General features: G+C 38.9%; 1 protein-coding gene across 2 annotated transcripts in view; it reads right to left on the bottom strand.

Annotated features, from left to right (window-relative positions):
• LOC139948713 (sterol regulatory element-binding protein cleavage-activating protein-like) overlaps positions 1-21,271 on the bottom strand; it is a 34,399-nt gene extending 13,128 nt beyond the window's left edge. Inside the window, exons 1-13 of one of the 2 annotated variants that reach the window (XM_071946982.1) lie at positions 20,972-21,271; positions 15,139-15,360; positions 9,330-9,471; positions 7,723-7,880; positions 7,075-7,274; positions 6,440-6,657; positions 5,756-5,834; positions 4,512-4,638; positions 3,884-3,996; positions 2,287-2,381; positions 1,885-1,983; positions 884-1,165; positions 79-479 (exon numbers count right to left, since the gene is read on the bottom strand). In XM_071946982.1, coding sequence (XP_071803083.1) covers positions 79-479; positions 884-1,165; positions 1,885-1,983; positions 2,287-2,381; positions 3,884-3,996; positions 4,512-4,638; positions 5,756-5,834; positions 6,440-6,657; positions 7,075-7,274; positions 7,723-7,880; positions 9,330-9,471; positions 15,139-15,257 — 2,033 coding nt within the window. In that variant the 5' untranslated portion in view covers positions 15,258-15,360; positions 20,972-21,271. Of the gene's footprint in view, positions 1-78; positions 480-883; positions 1,166-1,884; positions 1,984-2,286; positions 2,382-3,883; positions 3,997-4,511; positions 4,639-5,755; positions 5,835-6,439; positions 6,658-7,074; positions 7,275-7,722; positions 7,881-9,329; positions 9,472-15,138; positions 15,361-16,565; positions 16,631-20,971 lie in introns of those variants that run through there. The other variant, XM_071946981.1, reaches the window with a different exon arrangement.
• Between the last annotated feature and the right edge of the window lie 215 nt (positions 21,272-21,486).

Below are 21,486 nucleotides of genomic sequence, written 5' to 3'. Positions count from 1 at the left end.
ACATTAAGTTTGGACTAAAATCTAAATTTGTTGATTATTTTTTGGTTTGTTAAATTCTTTCCATTTGTCTGCACTCACTTGCCATGTAGACTTATATTGTAGCTCTGAAACAAAGCCGGCCAATGCCACATAGATAACTTCCTCCAAAGATCTTCCTGTTGTCCTGCCTTCCTAATACTGTTCTGATGTATCGCTCGATCGCTGGCCACGCTCATACTAGACAGATGATCTGCAAAACTCTGCAATCTAGACAGCTTTGTGCCTGAGTCCGTATCAATAGATACACCATCCGGGCTTTGCCTGGACACATCAAACTCCTTCTCTAGGGGCGGAGCCTCCAGGGGGGGCTTGGGTACGGCCAAGATTTCATGAAGCTCCATTGGTAATGACTGGTTTACTCTGGTATCAGTGAGGTGGGTTACCAGACCAGATTTGTACATAAACAAACTGGTGAGAATGATCCATACAATTGAAGCACACTGTGATTGGCAAAAATAGGAAATAAATTAGTCGGATACCAAAATAAACAAAAGATCTTGTTACTTGCTTAGAAAAAACCATAGAAGTATATATAAGAACTAGAGGGTGCACGGGTGATGCTTCGTGCACAAAACGCGAGGGGACCACAAGGAGACACGCGCACGCCATTCTGAACGCGCGTTGAATATGAAACACACGTTGGAGTTTGTGCTTATTAAATGCTACGCGAAGCTGTTTTGTTCAACTTACAAAACGGCCACACAAACACACGCTGTGGGATGCTAGTTTTGTCAACTTAGAAAATGGCCGCCTGCATGCATGCCGGGGCGCGTATATAGGCCAGTGCGCCCTCTAGTTCTTAAATATAACTCTATGAAAAAACCACAATAAGGTTGTCACTTACCATGATAAGCCGTTGCATCAAACGGGTACTGGCCCAGAAATAGATGAACTTTAACCTCCTTGGAATCCGACTTCTACTAGTGTGCAACGGGAGCGTTGGAAACCTCCCAGAATCAATGAAGTAATTATACCCTGTTGGGTTCTGGGATGAGCTCATGTTGTTCAGAGATCGAGGTGCTGACTTCGAACGGGTCAAGTGACGACCTTGGGTTGGGGTCGAAGGTCGGTTACTTGAATTGGTGGAGAGGTCATGTTGGACACTGCTACGGTTCAGATCAGAAAGCTGTGTGTAGAATGAATGGGTATTTTGTAAATGAACATTCGTCATGTTCTGAATGGTACCTTTAATTTGCGGAAAAGTTTGATTGTTTTAATCCTATATAATGTATACATTAAAACAAACATGTGAACATGTTGTCGCAATTTAGGATATATAGTAGCTAACAGATGAAATAGTCAAGTAACAACAATTGGGCCAATATGTCAAACATTTTGCAAATGTACTTCATAATAACCAGATTATGGGAAATACAACAACATCGTACATCATATTGTTACTGGGGTATACAAAATATCAAACATAATTGACACAGAATGAGAAAACAACAATTTCTACTTTCGAGCTTTGGTGCTGGAGGCGAATGCTAAACATCAAATGGCAAGACCACACGACTAACATCAGTGTGCTGGAGAGAGTCCTTGACCCCAAAAGCCTAGTAAATACCATGCTACACAAGAAACTTATGTTTTTTGGGCACATTGCAAGAAGAGATGGGGATAACCTGGAGAAGCAATGTATGGATCGACGTGTTGCTGGTCGCGCCAGCAGAGGAAGGCCAAAGGCGAGGTGGACAGATAACATTCGTGCACTTAATGGGGGGAGTCTGTATGACCTGAGGAAGACCGCACTGGACAGGGAGGCGTGGAAGGAATTCACTTTATCGGATCACCACGGGATGGCTGACGCCCTAATGGACTAAAGAAGAAGAATTGATGACAAACCTCCATTCTACGAATATCAACGGATAGCACTGGAACAAAGTAGAACATCTGCAGAAAGAAGTCTGTCATTAAACCGACCAGGGCAAACACACAAAATTCCTATAAAGAAAGGAAAAACAAGATCCTTGCATTAACATGATAATCTTCTCTGTAGAAGTTAGAGAGAACCAACAAACTTGAAATGTTCCTGGTCTGTTCAGATATGGAATATTTCTCCAGAAAATGTAATATTCAATGTGTAAAACAGTTCAGGGTTCATGGAACATAAACGTCTACAGATTTAAATTAAACTCACACAGTTTGAATATATTGATGGTAGAAAGCCTCCCGAAACATTTTGCTCTGTAAAAGTACTGGATGAAATGGTTCCCTGCCTGGTTAAGAAGTTAGTAGTTGTCTTACCTGAATGGCTGGCACAAATGTGAAGAAACCGATGAAGACAACCAAGAGTTCAGCACAAAGATTCTTGGTAATCGACCAGCCTTCTTTGCTAAGACCTTCAACACAATGAACAAATAGGCAATTAGGGAAAGCAAACCCCAAAAACATGTTTAGTGTTCCCGCCCACTTCGTTTTTAGAGGCCACCTCTTTTTAAATTTTGCATATTTATTTTAACCAAAAATAGGATACAACTTAACGATCTCAGACGAAAACAAATAAATTTTGAAAATTAGCCCAACAGGTTGTCTTTAAAAACAAGTTGGGCGGCCATATTGGTAAAAAAAGAAAAAAAAAAAGCTTCTTCCTTTTTTTCAAACAGGCAGGACACGAAACCTGTTTTCTTTATTTGGTCTTACAAAGTCTTCTTACGAGGCTAGTCAATAAATCAATATGTCAGCTGAGGTCACCGTGACAGCCTTTTTTATGTTGAAAGGTAAAGATCAATTAAATGAATGATCAACAGAAGTCATGAACCATGGGGAGTGTCCTAAGAAAAATTGCAAATGACATAGGCTTGTAAGTAATCAATCAATTAATCAATCAATTAATCTATATGTCACTTAAGGTCACCTAGTTTTGTTAGAGACTTATAACAATAAGTCTGGGTTCTTATTAAGGGCTTTGTCTCGCCCCTAGCGGGCTGTCAAGTTGCCCAGTATTTTATTTGTTAAAAATGATAGGCAGAGCAACAGGTTGATTTTTGAGACCCATTTATGTAGCACTTTAAAATGGTTTCTGCCGGAACTCGCACTGTTTTAATGGTGGGGAGTGAGGGCCGGGCCTGCCCAGGACTAACAAATTTTGCCAAGCACTCCGAGCACAATACACTGTGCTGCCCAGCGCAGATTTCCCCCAGATTGCACTTCAGCAATGATGGCCCCATATTTTAACATGAATAATAATTTTGTTAAACCAATCGCCCTGGTGGACTAAATTGGATTTAGAGCCCACCACAAAAAAATTGGTCTAGCTACAACACTGGATAGAAACACCGAGTTAATGACGCATATCTATCATTGTGATAAGTGTAACTGGGTCTTTTTACATGCATTACAAAACACATGTGACCTATGGCTTCACGTCCCTTCCAAAGCACAAAGCATTAATGGTTAAGAGTTATGTTTAAGTACGTACATATGTAAGTGTCAAAACCTGGACTCAAACCATTACTCTGCTGATCAGAAACACAAAAGCTTTGGTTCAAGGCGAGTCAGAATTGTAGTCAGTCTTGGACATTAACAACTACTACAACTTCTTAGGTCATACTGTATATTCAATGTCATTTTATAAATCTTTTTATCTTCTCAATTATTTTAGGTTTTGAGGAAATAAATAAACAAATAACTCAACAAAGATTCAGGCCTGATACTTCACGGAGGCAACGAAGGCGATTGCCTCCGTGTTCCCTGGTCATTGCCTTGGTGCCCTTGAAATGCTCTAGTAGAAATTTACAATTTCCTCATAGGGTGCCCTTTACCAAGAAGAAAATGCCTTGGTGCCCTTGCCTTTTCAAAAAGGAAGCATACAGCCCTAAAGATTGAGAGAGTTGTACCTTACCTTGTGCTATCCTGATATTAACGGCAAGATGGACCGGAGTGGATACTACTGACTTTGTAAACACCAGGATGTTTTCTAAGCCAATTATGACAACCAGGTATGGGAAGATCTCACTGTAAAGGATTACAACAACAATTCTTTTAGAGAAATTGGGGGATGCCGGATATGATTAAAGACTTAGAATGTAAGTTTAGATTTTGGCTTCACTTTGCACTGGCTCTGAGCTGTGTTTTAAAGGCACTGGACATGTTTGGGAATTGTCAAAAAACAGTATTCTCATTTGGTGTCTACCAACATGCATAAAATAACAAATCTGTGAAAAATTGGGCTCAATTGGTCATCAAAGTTGCAAGAAAATAACAAAAGAAAAACACCCTCTTTGCACAAATTTGTGTGCTTTTAGATACATAATAAAAAGGCTTCCCTTTATTAGTATTTGTGTGAGAACTTACCTCTTTCTCACAAACTATCTTACTTCAGAGGGAGCCCTTTCTTACGATGTATTATACTATCAACAGCTCTCCATTACTTGTTACCAAGTAATATTTTATGCTAACAATAATTTTGAGTCATTACCAATAGTGCCTTTAAGACAGATAGACAGACAGAATGAGGTAGAGGAGCTTACCTTCCACTGAGTGAAGGGGTGAGACCAAACATGAGGCAGATTCCAACTGACATAGAGAGTGATGCCATGATCATTATGACTGCTGCAAAGGCCATACCCCACTTAGACTTGACCATCTCAATCTTACCTATAGAGACAAAGATACAATACATCCATTAAACCATACCACCCCACAACAAGACCAACTACTGACATAGAGTGATGCCATGATCATTATGACTGCTGCAAAGGCCATACCCCACTTAGACTTGACCATCTCAATCTTACCTATAATACAGACAAACATACAATACATCCATTAAACCATACCACCCCACAACAAGACCAACTACTACTTATTGTTTTGAGGGTTTGGGTACTCTTTGTATGACACAAATCACAAACCACCACAGATTTACGTTAAACTTACACGGTTTAAAGATAATGATCGTGGAAAGCTTCCTTTAAAATGATCAGTAACACGATTTGAGTAAATCACCAATCAACAAATTTCAACAGCTTTAAACTTGTTTAACTAAACATGTAATGCTGTCAACTCCCTTTCCAAATAAATGTGCCAACAATTTATGTCTTTCTCCTCTTCCTATAGCCCGGTTCATGCTACCTGCAAATGCGATACGAATTTTGACGTCATCAATTCGCAGCGAATAGATCGCAACTGTTGAACTGTGTTCAACTCCTGCAAAAACAAAATGCTGCAAAAACAGCCATGTGACATCAAAATTGGCTCCGCATTCACAGGAAGTATGAACCGGGCTTAAAGCCATTGGACCCTTTCGGTAAACACTATTGTCCAAGGCCCCCACTTCGTGTATCACAACTTATATATAAAACAACAAACCTGTGAAAATTTAGGCTCAATCGGTCATCGGAGTCGGGAGAAAATAACGGGAAAACCCACTCTTGTTTCCGCGCGTTTCGCCGTGTCATGACATGTGTTTAAAATAAATCCGTAATTCTCGCTAACGAGAATTTATATTGTTTTACTGTTTTCTCAAAAAGTAAAGCATTTCATGGAATAATATTTCAAGAGAAGTCTTTCACCATTACCTTCTGTAAACCCTGTAAATTATTTGTAAATCTGTGAACTTTTATTTTTTTTTCTGTACCGAAAGGGTCCAATGGCTTTAACAGGTTATTCAATGACAAATTAAAGCAAAAAACATTTTCTCCCGGTGCATATGTTTTGAATTCTAGATGGACTAAGTTTGCCAACCTTTGGTGTGTTTTGCATGATTACTTACTAATTGAGAAGTAGATGTAGAGCAGCAATAGAACATAGATAATAATCAGCGGTGACATCTCCAGTAGACCCTTCTCATGCTAGAAATAAAAAACAAAAAACAAAACAGGTTGTATAAACTTGGATGTGATCCCTGGTTACACGACAGTTACATGTTTAATGGCTCCTGACTTCGAACAAAGGTATTGACAATATAAGGAGACCTGCGGTCGATTTCACAAAGAGTTAGGACCAGGAGATATTAAAAACGTATGGGTAGTCCTAAGTTAGGGCGAGTAACTCGTCCTACGTCGAGATAAGACTAGTCTAACTCTTTGTGAAATCCACCCCCACAACATAGGGCTGGATTTGCGGTAACAACGCGTGTGTAGCTACTCGCTTGGTAGATCATGTTCTTTTAAGAACGTGTCCTGCTTTATATTCTACTAATGTGGAGTAGATTTTTGGAAATTCGAGAGACTTCTATGTTCTGAAAAAAACTGTCCTACTTTTTAACTACTACCTTGGTGGAAGGTAACAAATCGGCCCGGACTACTACTTTTCCTTTAGTGGATCGAGGGGACTTCTTGTATTTTAAAACTTCACTATTGCGGAGTGAGTTGTTAATTGGTCTCAAAGTTTCTACTAGTTGCTCTAAACATCATCAGGAGATTGCAGTGCTCCTCTAAACGTCTAAGAAACTGACCTGATAATAAATGTGAACAACTTGTTCCTTTTCGGTCTCATCTTGCTGTACGCTGCCGACTCCGTAGCGTTGTAATAGATGCTGCTTTAGCCCCTCAATGAATGTCTCGTTGTACGTTTGGAACACTATGGTGATGGCGTAGGCAATTTGACGTTGGCGACTACGAACGTAGAAACGGTTGATTCCGGTGTACTTGGAGGGAATTCCAAACAGGAGGTCTAGACAAAGTAAGACAACATGGTAATCAACTGGGAATAATCTGATTTGTTTCAATCTGAAACCTCGTTATTATAAAGCTTGAACCCTGAATTATGAAGTCACATCCCCTTGAAGGGTTTTGATAACTTTTGTAGATCACGATTTTGGCCATGACATGAATCCCTACTCAATGTAGTGAATGAAAATGTATGTAGTATAATTTAGCTGTAGAAGTATCAGCTTCATTTAAAAGTCATATAGTTTTTGAGAAAAAAGGTGAAAATCACTGAGCAGAGTTTTCAGGGGAGTCAAGTCTAAAAGAAAGTTTAATGTAAATGTGGACGTTTGAGTTTAAACCAGTTTATTGAAGAAGGGGGGTTCAGTTATATAAAGCATGCTTCACAATATTTGAAAATGGAAATAATGTTTTATGATACCTTTGATACTTGACTGTACCTCCATACCATGATGGCTCTTGAAGATAGTGTTAACTAGCTTGGCATCCTTCTGAAATGTTTCCACACTATCTCCCCATACATTAGCTGGAGATACCATTAAGCAGTTATGGCTGGGCATAGTGCCTTTGAACTCATCGGCTGGCTCCGTCACGTACAGACAAAAGCTACGCACTGATTTTCTGCATAGAAAAAGACAATTTAACAATTATTTTGTGATTGTAACTAAGAGAGGTTTGCGGAGTTGTTATCTGATCAGCTGGATGTGGGCTTGAGTCCTGGTCGTGACACTCATGTGCTTAAGCAAGACACTTAAACCATTTTTGCTTCGTCCTTTCAGATGGGACATAAAGTTGTTGGTCCCGTGTGTTGTGTAATGCACATAAAAGAACCCAGTGCAGATGTCAAGCAGAGAAGGGGTTTGCCCCGGTGTTCCTGGTTTGATCGGCGGTATATTATGCTGTTAACCATTATATCAGTGCTATGTGTAAAGGGATAGGCCTCCTACTTCAAAATACAGCTCTGATGGCTTGCAGGGAAAAATACTGAGCGCTTTGATATGCCCCTAAGGTGTGATAAAGCAGGATAACGACAACCTAGTATTATATATTTGAAATGATGTCTCCATACCCAGCAGTGGTCTGATACTCCTCAATATCACGACGGATGTCAAAGGCCTTCGACAGCGGAGAACGAAACGCATCCTCCGGGATCAAGCCTCGTTGCCATGGTGACACTGTTGCATTGATGATGAACTGTTGAATGAAGCCGACTGGGGGTCCCGAATACTAAAAGGAAAACGGAGAGAAGGGATGAGAAGCAGGTTATTCAATAAGTTCCATAAAAATTGTATTTTACAGCATGTACAGTATACACTGTCTGCAAAAAGTACATGAATTTCATCCTCCCAAAAATGCATCCTACTTGAATTAGTAACGGGGGAAAATAGCGCGGGTATTGTTTTTATATGCCTAAATCAATGCTTCAGGTCTGAAGTCTTTTTATATTTGAAAAAGAAATTAACACTTTCTCAAAAAACTATGTCACTTCAGAGGGAGTTGTTTCTTAAAATGTTGTGAATACTTTCAACAGCTCTCTATTGCTTCTAAACAAGTGAGTTTTTATGCTAACAAAAACAATTATTTTGAGTAACCAGTGCAAGTGCCTTTAATGGAACCAACTATGAGTTTGTGATTGCATCTTTTCTTTCTAGTCCCAAAATCTGTAGCTAACTGAAATAAGCTGTGATTATCACGATGACCTCAAGGTATGTCCTAGAATTAAGGAATTACCATAAAAGGATTGTTAACAATAACGTTATCAGCGCTGTGCAATCTGATGGCACACACAGCGATTAACCATCACAATGACACTGATTGTTGATTTAATATCTAGGGTGGTCCAATGCAATTAGAGCATGTAGACTGGTAGTGCGCGATCACATCATGTATGCATCATGATCGTGTACAGATTAGACGCAATCAAGTACCATGTTAAACAGAGCACCCAAGTCTGCCAACCATTTTACCAGACCCAAATAGCTGCTTTGTACTTTACCCTTCTGCTGATTGACTATATTCTTTGTCAAAGACACGGGATACCTTTGGTAATTGTCAAAGACCAGTCGTCTCACTTGGTGAATCCATAGAGGAAGGACAACCTTTCTCTATGGTGTATCCCAACATATTGCATACAATAACAAACCTATTTAGGTTTGAACTCAATTGGTCACCGAAGTTGTGTGCTTTCATATGCTTGATTTGGGACCTAAAAATTTTATTCTGAGGTCTCAAAATCAAGTACGAATACTTTAGGGGGAAAATACATACGTACTTCTTTCTCAAAAACTATGTTATTTCAGAGGGAGCCGTTTCTCACAAGTTTTAAACTAACAACAGCTCTCCATTGCTTGTTACCAAGTAATTTTGTATGCTAACAACTATTTTGAGAAAATAGTAATAGTATCCAGTGTCTTTAATATCTTTACCATGGATGCCGGGTAACGCATCATGTGACCACACAAAGTGTTAACGTATTTAGGCATCTGAAAGCACACAAAGTGGTGCAACATGGGCATTTTTTCTTTCATTATTTTCTTGCAACGGGGATGAACAATTGACTTCAAAATTCACAGATTTGTAATATTGTAGAAATGGGATACACCAAGTGAGAATACTGGTACTTTGACAAACATGTCCAAAGCCTTTAAATTAAATGAATAAATTTGAAATTTTTACCCATCTTGGTGCCACGATGCCTTCTATCCCAGGATCTTGGATTGGTCCTTTTGAGCGTTGAAGAGGAACCCTGAAGCCTTGGACTGGCGAAGAGAACTCCATTGGGGCTGTTCCTGGAAGGGGGAGATCCATCATAGGGTAGCTGCAAAGAATAACAAGTCATGAATAATTATATAGTTTAAAATATTAGTCTCGTTCCCGGACTGCAAGGATACTGCAAAGATACAGTTTACATGTCCCACATGCTTGTTTCTAAATAGATATAGTAACCAACCATTGGGTACAATCATGTTTTTTAGTACTTGTTGTAAACTTACAACGTAATACAGTAACCAGTTGTAAGACTTGACTGGCAAAAATGATCAATGACCAAATAGGAAGACCTTTAACACTACAAAGCTAAATTGGTAAAGTGCCAGCACATTTACTAGGAGGTTGCCATTGCATTGCAGGTTCAAATTCTACCAGGCCCTGGAATAACCCACGGCATCGCAGCATTGGCCGTGGTGCCCTGCACTTTGGCTGTGGTACCCGTTGGAAAGTTCCAATTCAAATTGACATATTCCTCAAACAAGTGCCCCTTACCAGAGGGCAATTGCTGCGCCTCTTCAAGAGCAAAGTTCAAGGCATGTCCTACTCTAGTCAATAGTTTCTAATTCAAACCCAAATCTTGCTGGGTAATCACTGATAATTTACATGTACACAATGTCAAATGTCAGTTTTTTTTTAAATATTAAAATGATGACAATTGCTAGTGTTTTGCCAGCATACATATCATGTAGTAATACGGTAAATAAAGTGCATTTATAGCAGATAAATCACAGGATTGGAAAGTGTTTATAGACAGGGGGGTTAATCCCAAACAAGGGCTGTACTTGTTCAATGCATGCATCTAGGTACAAACATGTACATGTAGAGTGCGTATTGTACATCAAACCATGTGTTTTGAGCTTTGTTGTTGAACCTAAACTTGCACTGATTTCCTCATCCCGGTTGAAGACAATCATCAGTTCTGTACAATCAATACATTGTGGTCATTTCCTGACTAGTTATTTTTAGACCCAAGTGTCTTATAATGTAGTGAGGCCATGAGGGTGGGAGTGTATTGTTTCTAGTTCTGTCAGGTTTCTAACCATATTATGAAAGCCACATCCATGTAAGCCATGTCAGTGTGAAAGTGTAACTTGCACCTGACAAGTCCATTAGGGATGCATTCACATTGTATGCAAAATACAAATGGGCCAAATGTCAGCAACACAATACAGAATTTCACTGTGTAGGCCTACAACTTACAAAAAACCAAAATGATTAATGATGTAATGTCCTACCTCAATGATCATAAAGAAATAGCTGAATATGTCAGTGAACTTGGCCCAAAGCTAGGCTTGTTTGTCTTGTAACCAACATATTGATGTACATGTTCTGTACATACATGTACAGTACATTTTTAAAACATACAGTAGTCTGTAAAAAAGTTAATAAATTTAACTGTTTGGCCTACATGTACTGCCTGAAAAAAGCACTGGACTTGCTGTAAGGCCAAGTGAAATGAACAATATGTTGCTCCTCCAGTCTTTTAAAAAGGTCTTTGTCATATTTTGTTATTTTCCAATTTCTGTTTTATTACCTTTCTATTGCAATATCAGTAGGATTTGAAACTTTGCATGGTGGAGATAAGATATAGAAGAGTTTGCGGTAACACCATGTAATAACAATCTCTAAATGAGTTGGGGTGGTTCTGAAAAGAACCGTTGGGTTAACTCGACGTTTCGATCAGTATGCTCTCCAGAAGACGATCAGAGCATACTGATCGAAACGTCGAGTTAACCCAACGGTTCTTTTCAGAACCACCCCAACTCATTTAGAGATTGTTATTACATGGTGTTACCGCAAACTCTTCTATATATTGCAATATCAGAGCTGATTTTTTGATAACCGAGGTTGGAAACTATGGAAAGCCATTTTTTTTAAAGAAGAGGGTTGAGTATTTATTTTACTTTGTAAAACTGTAAACAAAAGTGGGATCAGAGCAGGATCAAGCACTGGTGCAAACACAACAAAAGATCCTGATCGAAGGCCATGATAAAATACATCCATCTATTCTGGATTGAGTGCAAACGCGTTAATGGTATACAGCATAAAAGGGATGAAAAGATGCATTACGTAATCACTGACTGGGTTCTTTGAGCCACAAGCAGTGACTGTGTCCTTGATTGGACAATATTTACCTGTAATGGCTATGTCTGTGACTTTAATAACAGCATCACCTTGTTGCTAAAAACTAGCTCTACCAATTGATAACATTTGCAATTACTTGTTGTTGTGCCCAGTAATTACCACAATGAATCATTTAAATGACAATAACGAACAGGACTGCTAAGTGCTTCCGACTATAGTAATATGGTAAGGTCAGGTTGGAAACATGTTGCAAAATGTAGGTGAAATAATTCAGTACAAATATTGTACCTGCACTTTGTTCACAATGCCTTTCAGCTTCCTAATACAATCAGCCACCCCCAAAGAAATTAAACAAACAAAAAAGGACAAAAAATGGGGAAAAAGAGGGAACTACATGTAACTGAGCTTAAGAAATAACATACACTATCAGATTATAAGAAAGTTACACTTGATTGTAGCTAGGGCAAATTGGATGCCGGCTAATTTTGTCGAGAGCACGGTCGAGAGGGTTGGTGTACATGTAGGGGCAGCGTAGCGCCTCACAACCCGGTGGGATCAACAGGGGCAGCGTCTTTGGAAGCTGAAGATTTTTAGGTTTTGTTTAAGCTTTGATGGGTTCCCCAGGCTCTCTCTTGCCTATTTGTGCCTTGACATAGCCATTGTCAAAGGAAAAAACATGTCCAGGGAGCCATAGAAAATAAATACTTGTTAAGTTTTAAAGTAAAATGTTAGGGTAAAATAAATAAAATTAAAGGAACACGTTGCCTTGGATCGGTCGAGTTGGTCTTTGAAAAGCGTTTGTAACCGTTTTTTATAAATTGCATATGGGTAGAAAGATGTTGTAAAAGTAGAATACAATGATCCACACAAACATGCCTCGAAATTGCGTGGTTTTCCTTTTACCTCGTCAACTAACACGTCGGCCATTTATGGGGGTCAAAATTTTGACTCCCATAAATGGCCGACCATGTTAGTTCGCACAGTAGAAGGAAAACCACGCAATTTCCAGGCAAACTTGTGTGGATCATTGTATTCTACTTTTAAAACATCTTTCCAACCATATGCATTTTATAAAAAACGGTTACAAACGCTTTTGTTTTGACCAACTCGTCCGATCCAAGGCAACGTGTTCCTTTAATATTCTGTTTACGATTTAAATCCCATCTCAAAATAGGGTAGGTAGACTACTAGGCAGAATTTTTGAGTGTTGAATTTATCAATTGAAAAGCTTGCAGCTGCATAAATTCATCAGAAGGCAATGCAGAGTGGAGAGACAAGTTCAGAAACACAGGATGACGGGACACATGTCCGATCACTGCCGCAAAATCTAGACTATTCCAGTCAAAAAGGAGCACATTAGTAAAATAGAAAAGCCATGTTTCACTGAGTTGTATTCATTGACAATTTATTTCTCAACGAAGTGCATTCAATAAACTCAAAAATTGATTCTTGTCATTTCATTTTTTTTTCAACAAGTATTAATCGACAGGAAAATCATCTAAATAAAATTCTAAATAAAAATTTAATGCAACTTCGACGACTCCACCAACATTGTCCGCCCATCAGAATAACTTTGTTTTCAACCGCCCGCCGGGCGAGTCAACCAAAATTCTTGATCGCCCGCAGGTTTTTTTCACTAGCCTGCTGCATGTATGGTACAAAAAAAATTGAAACTAAAAATAAATATTTAAAAAAAAACACGGAAGTGAAGTCCCTAAAATTGGACGACTTTATCTCTTAATTTATGCCCTAAATTATCAACAACCATTTGAATGAACTTGTTGTTTGAGGATTGTTTGTTTTGAACATGTTCTGATCTCCGTTTGCAACAAAATCTTCGTGAATCAACGATCGGTCAACAACACACATTGAGAAATAATTCAATGAACTTTGGCCCGCAACGCCCTCTGTTGGCAGAAGTTGTCCATGTTACTAGAATTCCTCCAAGGCTGTGCATTGTGCATACAGTCTGCAGGCGTGATGCACAACGTTCGCCAATTCTTTACTCCGTTTCGTGAGCGTGTGTTGTGAAGAAGGCTAGCCAAGAAGATCATGAATATGGATTTATTAACAGCCATCAATGGCCAATCACAGCGTGAGAATCTTGGTTAAGATGGACTTCGGACTGTGTGTGTTATGTGCTGTGCATGCTGCATGAACCAGTGGGTGACCGTGTGAGTATTACCATGTGGTTTTGTGCATCATGGATACTACACGCACGCCGGAGATTGTGCGTGTTTTGTTTAGTACTCCAAGAACTCGCAGCATTCAAGCGGCTTATTTTTAAGCAACAATCACGGAGAAGATCGCGGTTTTGGAGAGAAAATTGTTTTGATTGTTTTTACAGAAATAAAATACACATCTAATTAGGAGTTTTACATGATTGTTTTCTTTATTTTTCACTTATTTCAATGGCATTTAAAACAGTTTTACATAAATTTATGCCGGTCGGAGTTTGATATTTTTTGTTGGATCCCGGTCGGCAAAAGCTGGGGCCGGTGATAGCCGACCGGCTCCGACCGTGGTAGCTACAACCTTGACTTTGTTCATGCCTTGCAGTGTGTACAAATAAACTCTTCTAAACATAGACCGTAGCACAAATACTCGGTATGCATGCATTAGGTGTGCAGTGGGTGCATGTTGGTCTGAATGTAGTTAGCAATCAGGTTTGATCGCTAGCTAGACCAGCATACACCTAATTGAACAGTTAGCGATTGCACTGTGGATGTGAAAAGGTTTATGATATATTTACAATATCTAATTATGATTTTTTTATTTATTTATTTATTTATTTATTTATAATAATAATAATAATAATAATAATAATAATAATAATAATAATAATAATAATAATAATAATAATAATAATTGTGGCTTCTTATATAGCGCAAATGTCCGTCACTCAGTGACGCTCCTGGCGCTGTAACATACAGTATTTCCTGCAAGATGTGGGACTACGTTTTGAATTACGAGACCTAATTCTGATAGCGCCATGTAATGTTTTACAAGGTGCTGTGGCGCAATTTGCTGCCGATCGGACCAGGAATTGATAATTGATATCCAAAAGCAGATAGCTGCCATTTTAATAGGTATCATTATAGTCTTCTTCTGGTCACATGTGTATGATTGTTGCTTCATCTCCTGTCATTGTCTGTGCAGCAGATTGCATGATACAATGTATGTGCTGGTATTTGATGAATAGGTTTATACAGTACAAGTGCCTGATCTGGTCTTTGACCTAACACTAACAATGAAACGATCATACTGCAGTTCAGTTAAACATTGTCGTATACAATAGTCCTGAGGCCTCAATGAATATGATAACTTTAATAATATTGGATTAAGTTTATTTATTTATTTTCCTTCGTTGGGGAGTAAACTTCAAGCTGGATAAGTTGTAGAGCAAAATACATACACCAAATATTACAGGTATAGGGGCAATTCATAAACGTCAATTTCAATTTTCAATTGTTTCTGAAAGTGAACTTTGATTTTCAGTTATTTCTTTTGACCCACCCACCCACAATTTCAAAAAAAAAAAAATTGAAATTTTGTAACAATGACTGTTATGAATGGCCCCTAAGCACAAGAAGTTAAAGCAAAATTGAATGAATTCTGTGAGATCTCTTACCTTGCTGTGAGCATCACCACACACACAAATGAAATAATTGACCATGGATGGGCGCTGCAGAACTGTCCATGCTTGTAAAAGACATCCGCCACCAAAGACTTGAGGCGTTCTACCACCATGACTACTATGTGTGCCCTGGGCCTTCTACTTCGGTGTGCATCATTCAATGGGATGGCAGTTCTGCATTCAGGATAGCTGGGATTGCCGTAAGTTACTCGTTTCCTGAAAGATAAAAATTTATTACATTTAAATTTTTGACTGATAGCTTCAAGCACTACGTGTAAACATAACGTGGGTTAAATTGTGCTGGCATGGTTTTCTAGTCAAGCTTTCAGGTTTCAAACAATGGTTTGTCACGTTTGTAGTTGAGCTTTTAAATGTTAACAATCCCTGTTTGAGTACACTGTGTACTGAGTATAGTACAAATGTACATATGTAAGACATAAGAAGACATAAGAAAACTTTATTGATCTTCAAAAGAAGAAATTGCATTGCTCACACAAGTTTTTTAAAACACACCAAATGTGAAAATGTAACAGGCAGATACAAAAATAGCACAAGATGCACGCACAAGGATTTAAGAATAAAAAACATACGCCGACAGGCCGTATATGTCTATACAACAATATAAAAATATAGAGAATAATTTATGTTAAAAATATGCAAAAATTGTGATCCAGCACTTATCTTTTATACAAAGCGTTACAAAACGTAATTCCCATGGGGACAAAAGAGCAAAGATGACGGTTAGTGCGAGCAGCCGGCAGTCTCATCCTACCACTTCTAGGAATAATGTGATCAGTAAGTTCACCATGAAGCGGGTGGCTATCATCGTCTAAAATACGACGAAACAGACTTGTTACCTGCTCCTGGTGAAGAGAGTCCACCGACTGCAAACACACCCCCGTCATTCTCCCTAATTTCCTCACCAGACGATCAATCCTATCTTTATCCCTTTTTAAAGCGTTCCCACCCCAGCCCGTCACACATATGGAGTTATTGTGACGATAACTCCATACCCCACAGATTACTGACCCTGAAAGCATTCATTTTACGAAGACAATACACTCAAGAGTTAAGCTTTGTCATTACATACTCCATGTGAGCACTCCAATCCAGTTTATCATCGAACATAACTCCAAGGTATTTATATGTATTTAAACCCTTCCAACACATGTACAGGCCTGTGTGTGTAGAAAAACATGTTCCATCACTTGAAACCATTTTCATGATCACAGGTACAATGCAGAGCTTAAATTCTTTCAACTAATTGGCAGTTTCCATCATTTCTTCAAATCTTGCAATTAAAAAAAAAAAATGAAAAAGAACCACGTACATGTAGTTGTACCTTTTAAGAGATGTTACTGAGTATACAGTGCTAACACACATCGGTGTATGGGTAAAAACCAAAATTAATATACTTGTACCTTGCTGAATATTTGTTTTTCAGCTTAATGCTGGCTAACCGCAGATTCATCCATAGCTCAACCATTGCTCAACAAAATTCCAGCGAGTTCTTGATCCAACAGTATGAAGTTTTTTTCCAGACACAATAAAACTAGTAAAGCTCCACAACCGAATAAACGGGTACAGGTACCGAGCGATTGGACCCCTGCTGACTGTGAAAGACTTATAGATATTGGGCAATGGTTGAGTATTATAGAAGATTGCACCATAGCATTAAGGACATTGGCCATGAATAACAATGGTGAGATAACACACACAGAACAAGGGGCTGATTAATACAGGTGAATACACAGTGTCTGTAATTTTGATCTTGTTATCAGTAGGGATGCGTACCTGTACTATATCAAACAAGTATCAGGGTACAAATTGTACTGTCATTATATGGAGTAACATCCATAGCACGGAGGGTTCTTAATATAATGTAGGTGTACATGTGCCTAATGTGGAAACCATCAATGTATAGATTATGCAATGATCATACCAGATAAAACTCTGGGGTGCGAAAGTTACCTTTTACTGAAATATCGACAGCTCTAGAATTTTGGCAAATGTAGTGGGTTTGATACACAGCTAATGATACCAGTTTGATTAAACACACCATCCAAGGATCAGACCTTGCTCTATGTTTGCACATAATGATAAGTGAAAGAAATGAGATATGTAACTTAATATAATGTCTTGTGGAAGAAATTTTCATTGCTTTTTTTTTAATCTTTAAAACAAATCATTGTAGTGTAGAAACAAATCTCAAAATATTTTGCATTAAAAACTTTCCATCAAAGGAAACAAATAATTCAAACTGCATCATAGCAAACAGGTAATCTCAGTGTTCTAGTGTTGATAAGACACTGAGTCAAATTGCAATAGCTTTTGTGTACGAATCCCACCCAAGTAATATCCTACTGATTTTTTTCACAGATCTCGGGAAAATACTGGGTATACAATGTTACAATGTAACACACAGTGGTGTGCATGGTACACATACTACATGGATAAAACAAAAATTAATGGATACTTCCCCGATTTTTGAAGGGACAAGGAGGCATTTTCTCTTTGATAAAGGACACACTATGAGGAAATTGTAAATTTCTACCGTTCAGGCATTTAAAGGGCACCGTGGCAATAATGACCAGGGGCATGGAGGCAATCACCTTCGTTGCCTCCGTGAAGTATCAGTGCTGCCATGTTTATAATTTTATTTATACTGTAAATGTACACCTTGCTGCATACTTGAACAATACTTTTATGTGAAAACTGACGCAGACATAATGTCAATAAACAGATAATGATAATGACAGCTCCCTCTGACATTAGACTGTGTATACAATGTGAACATCAACCTTTCATCATCACAAATCAATGTTATCAATTATTGTTGTGGGGTTCTTCAGTGGTGGGTGGTCATTGTATCCAACTTCATGTTTGGTTTACATGCCAGCCTAGTGACTTTTAATATCTGACGAACTTCTCATCTACATGTATGAGATCTATATTAGATTCATACAGTCTGCATGAAATCTAATATCCGATGTTAGGGTCTTTATAGGCACTGGACACTATTGGTAGTTAATCAAAATATTTGTTAGCGTAAAAACTTACTAAGTTACTTGGTGACGAGCAAAGGATAGCTGTTGATAGTATACATTGTGAGAAACGGCTCCCTCTGAAGTAACTGCGTTTTTGAGAAAGAAGTAATTTCTCACTAAAATACTTGAATTTAATCTGAAACCTCAACTGAGGTCTCAAATTCAAGCATCTGAAAACTTGTGCGACAAGGGTGTTTTTTCTTCCATTATTCTTTCGAAACTTTGACGACCAATTGAGTTGAAATTTTTACAGGTTTGATATTTTATGCATGTTGAGATACTGATAGGCCTACATTAACACCAAGGTCTATGGCCATTACCAAACATGTCCAGTGTATTTAAAGGTGTTGGACACCTATTTTGGTAATTACTGTCAAATCTATGGGATGTTTGTTGTGGGAGAAATATGCAATCAAAAAGCAGTTAGTATTACTTGTTTGAAAACTTAGCGTTTAGGTTGGCTGAGCTGTGGCTGTATGAGTGACGGTGAATGACTGGGTACGACTCACGAGCAAAATAAAACGAGCAATATTAATAATTAACATTTAATTTTAACAACACCACAGTCCAATACATATGACTGTACATCAATCATGGAGAGTAGCAATAGCATTGTGATTTGCAAGTTAGGGCAGAACTACTTCTAGAAACTATAAGGCTCCCCTGTGACTTTGTGAGCCTTATAGGGGTCTCATATTTAGGGCTTTTTTAACGCTATACGTTTTTCAAATCAGCGTTGATGGGTGAAAGTTTTGCGACCGTTAGCCAGCCAGAACTAAAGTTTCATGTGTACTGTACACCTAAAGCATTCCCAATCCTACTCAATATACATACATGTTGAGTTACGTTCAATAATTTCTTCAAAACAGGCAATTTTCTACTCGGTACTTACTATTGCTGTCCGTTGCTTCGTTGTCGCGGCACACATTCTGTCATGTCGGGGTCACACCCATGACCTCTCACAATATGTTCAGCGCTTTAGTAGTGGGTCACCAGCGCTGTGCTCGCTGGTATCAGTCGATGACCTCACGGCATGACCACCGATCGGTGCACATGACAACCCAACGAGGTAGGACAAACCATTTTGTGGAAGGGGTGTTAGAAGGCTACAACACAACGCGTTGGACAGGTGTCAAATATAATGCACTGTTATGTGTGTACGTATGCGTGCGCTCTTCTCGAACGGCACAGCCACGTGTGGTGAAACTATGAATTATATTTGACAACTGTCCAACGCGTTGTGTTGTAGTAGCCTTGTAACACCCACTCCACAGAATGGTTTGTCCCACCTCGTTGGGTTGTCATGCGCACCGATCCGTGGTCATGCGATGTGAGGTCATCGACTGATACCAGCGAGCACAACGCTGGTGACCCATACTAAAGCGTTGAACATATTGTGAGAGGTCACGGGTGTGACCCCGACGTGACAGAACGTGTGCCGCGACAACGAAGCAACGGACAGCAATAGTAAGAACCGAGTAGAAAATTGCCTTTTTTGAAGAAATTATTGAACATAACTCAACAAAAGGGAAATACAAGCATTATGAATGTATATTGAGTAGGATTGGGAATGCTTTAGGAGTACAGTACACAGGAAACTTCAGTTCTGGCTGGCTAACGGTCGCAAAACTTTCACCCATCAACACTGATTTGAAAAACGTATAGCGTTAAAAAGGCCCTAAATATGAGACCCCTATATGGGAGCCTTATAGTTTCTAGTAGAAGTAGGGCAGAACATAGCCCAGGTTGGACTCCTCCAGTGCAGGCAACGCGACGGAGTCCAGGGTATAAAGGTCTCGTACCATTGCGAAAATTTTTCAAAAATCTGCTAAAAATATTTCTACCTTACTCGGGAGTCTGAACTTATACTCACATGTTCCTTGTAGTTGGAACTTAAAGATCGCATTATTTAAAAATGTTGAATTTCCTCCTTTGGTGTTAATATTTTGTGGAAAGAATATTGAAATTAGCGTGTTCCGATCCCACGTCGTGCACTAACTTCCGTGTAAACACTTTCTTGCACGGATCACTGGCGGCCTACTGTTTGCAGCCAAATCGCTGTCAACCGGCGTTAACCAAACACTAAGCAGATGGATAATAGTCGGTGAGCAATTTACACAAAGCGCAGAACTATGCGATACCGAGCATTGACGTCTTGTGCTAAGACTTCATGAGCCGGAAGCGTTTTTTTTTCCTAGGACAAATGAGGCAAATTGTTACCATAAATTTGCGCATGCTAACCGTCCCAAGAAAACAAATATACGTGCGCAGGAAAGCGCCCTCTGCTGTCCGCACATGTACAGGAAGCACTGTGAAAAAGCAAGACGGCGGCAGACGATTTTGCTGCACGCTTAGAATTTTTTTTTTTTTACAAGAAAAAAAACTTGATATTTGTAACTGGGCTAGGCAGAACATGATGAAGAAGAATTAATGAACAAAGTTTCAGTTTCGTAAATCAGGTAAAAATATGACAATTTTGTGTGCACTGCATACCCCAACCCAAGGTAAATTACCACAACCAACATGCCCAACGAACAAGCAGACAACAAGTCAGGAAATACATGTATTATTACTATTAGGCCTATGATCATGTAAATGTATCCTCTTTCTGTTTCAAAAAAGCTTTACTTTTGTTTCCTATTATTTATTAAGTATTATTAGAATGACAAAATAATAAAACAGACTTAGTTATAACTGTGGATTTCCACACTGTATTTGTATGCTTCTACTTAGATATAGTTGGTTAGTTTATCATCAGCGAAACGTAAAAATAACCTTACCAAACAACACATCCATCATGTCCATGACGGTGACCGCCGTCCGACCATACAGAAGGCGCGGGCAGGAGATTTCACGAACAAAAATTGTGGCAAGTTGCCGTCCGGTGGCTGACTCTAATTTTTCAAAATTCGAATCATTACTGTTGTTCAACCACAGAGAAATACTCATAAACTCAGCATAAAAGATGGAAAATCACATTCTCGAAGAAGAATACAAATACAAAATAGCTGAAAATAGACAAACAACAAACTTTGCGATTGCGTTGTACAAGTTCATTTCAGCATGACTACAAAAATTAATCGTCGATTTTTTTAACCAGATGAAAGGGCGCCACCATTTGAGCAAAATGGTAACCAACCGCAGCAATGTGTTATTATTCACGGTTTCATCAGTCGAGTACCAGTTACTTTCAATATTTATTTTGTTTTCTATCGCGCGCGCCCTCTCTAAGCTCTCATCCTTCACATCACAGGGAGGGAGGGGCTAGGGATACCTCTAGGGGTGCCCCGATGCC

This window comes from Asterias amurensis, chromosome 16 (genome assembly GCF_032118995.1).
Source record: "Asterias amurensis chromosome 16, ASM3211899v1".
Lineage (NCBI taxonomy): Eukaryota > Metazoa > Echinodermata > Asteroidea > Forcipulatida > Asteriidae > Asterias > Asterias amurensis.
The sequence above is the reverse complement of the archived record's forward strand: the minus strand, read 5'-3'. Positions and strand labels throughout refer to the sequence as shown.